Source organism: Cajanus cajan, chromosome 9 (genome assembly GCF_000230855.2).
Source record: "Cajanus cajan strain Asha chromosome 9, NIPB_CcT2T_4, whole genome shotgun sequence".
Classification (NCBI taxonomy): Eukaryota; Viridiplantae; Streptophyta; class Magnoliopsida; order Fabales; family Fabaceae; genus Cajanus; species Cajanus cajan.
The window spans coordinates 40714324-40716811 of NC_138525.1; the positions used below are offsets into that span (position 1 = coordinate 40714324).

The 2488-nt window shown below is 36.7% G+C and overlaps 1 protein-coding gene across 1 annotated transcript; it reads right to left on the bottom strand.

The window, feature by feature from the left end:
• Positions 1–236: 236 nt before the first annotated feature.
• On the bottom strand, positions 237–1046 carry LOC145952105 (uncharacterized). The gene has a single exon (XM_083064331.1). The coding sequence runs from the start codon at positions 1044–1046 to the stop codon at positions 237–239; it is 810 nt and encodes a 269-aa protein (XP_082920457.1).
• Between the last annotated feature and the right edge of the window lie 1442 nt (positions 1047–2488).

The window sequence follows — 2488 nt, forward strand, 5'->3', positions numbered from 1 at the left end:
TTTAAAGGGTCATAGAATCCAATTCACCCCCCCTCTTGGATTGTGCCATTCTTTTCTAACATAGGTCTTCCCAAGTGGCCATCATGGCCTTCTTCTTCTTGTGAGGAGTTGACTTCTTCTTTTCTTTCTCTTTCTCTTTCTCTTTTTCTTTTTCTAACTCTATACATTTTATTTTGTAATGTCTAGGTTTCTTGCATTCATAGCACAGTGGCTGTGCCTTTTCTCTTTGAGTTCTGTTATATTTTTCTCCAGTGTGATCCTTCCTTTTTCTTTATCATAGAGTATATTTTTATAGACAAGAGAGATATCTCATCATCTGAGTCACACGTCTCTTCGTCACAACTCTCATCGAATGATGATGTAGGTTTCGTCTTTTGCATACTTAGTGCAATGGACTTTTGTTTTCTCCCTGCTTCATCTTGGTGTAGCTCCATCTCATGGACTTTGAGTAGTCTTATGAGTACTTCCAGTGAGAGCTTTTCAAGATCCTTGGATGCTCTCAGAGCCGTGACTTGGGGTCTCCACTTCCTGGGTAGACTATGAAGTAATTTGTCAATATGATCAAAATTATCATAAGCCCTACCTAGAAAAGAAAGTTCATTGATAATAGTTTGAAATCTTCCAAACATAGTTTGGATAGATTCGTTATCGTCCATCTCTAAGAGTTCATACTTATGGACCAACAAGCTTAACTTGTAGCGTTTTACCTCCAGGGATCCCTCATAGGTTATGGCTAGGGTATCCCACATTTGTTTGGCGCTCCTGAAGCTGTGTACTTTGGTGTATTCTTCCTCGGTTAGAGCATACATGAGTGCGTTTCTGGCTTTGGAGTTTAGCATAAATCTTTGTTTTTGATTTTCATTCCAACGTCCCTTGGGTATCTCCCTACTAGCATCATCATGTGGAATGTAGTCTCCCTGTTCTACAACCTCCCACTTGTCTATATGACAAGCATCAAAAAATGTGATTATTCTTTGTCTCCAATAGTCGTAGTTGGTTCCTCTAAAGAGAGGTGGGCGGTTTATCGCCTGCCCTTCATTTTCCATTGATTGTTTCCTGCAGTGTTGGATGCTCAACCCTAGGGGTCAAGCTTTGATAACAATTGAAGTTTAGTGAATACACACAGAAGGGGGGGTTGAATGTGTGTGAACGATAAATTTTAAAATCGTTTTTGCAAATGTGCTTCTTATAAATTCATCTAAATATGATTTAAAGAATACGTAGTAGTAGACAAAATTTTTTGTGATGAATCAATATAAGTAAAACTGTGTTTTTATAACAAATAACAATGCACAGAGTTTTTATACTGGTTCAGTCATTCTGAGCTATGTCCAATCTCCTTCAACTGAAGGGTTCCACTAATCACAACATATTACAAGTATTCTTAACCACTTCTGGTTCGTCAACTTCACTTGTTGATGCTAGTATTCTTAAACCACTTCTGGTTGCCTGAGTATTCTCAACCACTCCTGGTTCGTCAACTTCACTTGTTGACGCTAGTATTCTTAAACCACTTCTAGTTCTACAAGTATTCTTTTGCTAGCCTCTTTAGGCTTTTCAAACGCTAGATGTTTTTAGTGTTTTTGTAACTCTCACAGAGAAGATAAGATGGTTTCTACACTCACTAAGGTATTCAACCTTAGTTTTACAAGAATGTGTTTAGAGTGTGTATGTAACTCTCACAGAGAGGATAGGGTAGTTTCTACACTCACTAAGATAAACTATCTTAGTTTTTCACAGATCTTCAAATATGAACAATAAGTGATATGAGATTATTTTAAGGCTTATTTTTGCTTATTGCTTATTGCTTCACTTCTTATCTCTTTTCTTCTTAGGTCTTGATATTTATAATCGTGTGATAAATCTGCCTGTTGTTTGAATTTGAATGTATCCGTTGAGGTAGAGCTTTCCATTGGTCCAGATGATCACTTGTAAATGGATACACAGATCTTTATCATTTAATGCGTTTGGTTTTGCATTAAATGCTTTGCTTGCTAAAATTTTGTTACGTGAAGGCATTGCCTTTCTCTAAAAAGTAGGTGTACTTGCCCTGACACATACAACTTTGACTTATGAATTCGAGCTCTTCAATTTTCCTTTTTTTTCATTTTTTTGAAAACTCCGTGTGCTTTTCTTGTGAATGAAAATGATATATGATCATCTTTGTTGTGACTAGTAGACTTCAAAGGCTTTTTCACCATGCTTCGTCTGCGTCTGGAAATTTGAATCTATGTCTAAGAGTTAGACTTTGACTTTGTCATCTCGTCTGATAAGTCTTGAAGGTGAATGACTTTTTATTCTGTCTGGAATTTTTCTTCGTCTTATGTTATCCAATGACTGATGATATCTATAATAATTAATATATGACAAGACTACTTTTCTGTATTTGTTCCCTTTACATAATCCTTCACAAGATGGGCGCCAAGGACAGTGTCTTAGACTTACACAAGTTTTGCCTGTTATAGATGATGTGATGGAAGAGCATGGG

What these genes read in the sequence shown, in the direction of transcription:
- LOC145952105 (XM_083064331.1), bottom strand. Translation starts at nt 1,046, where the DNA reads ATGGAAAATGAAGGGCAGGCGATAAACCGCCCACCTCTCTTTAGAGGA.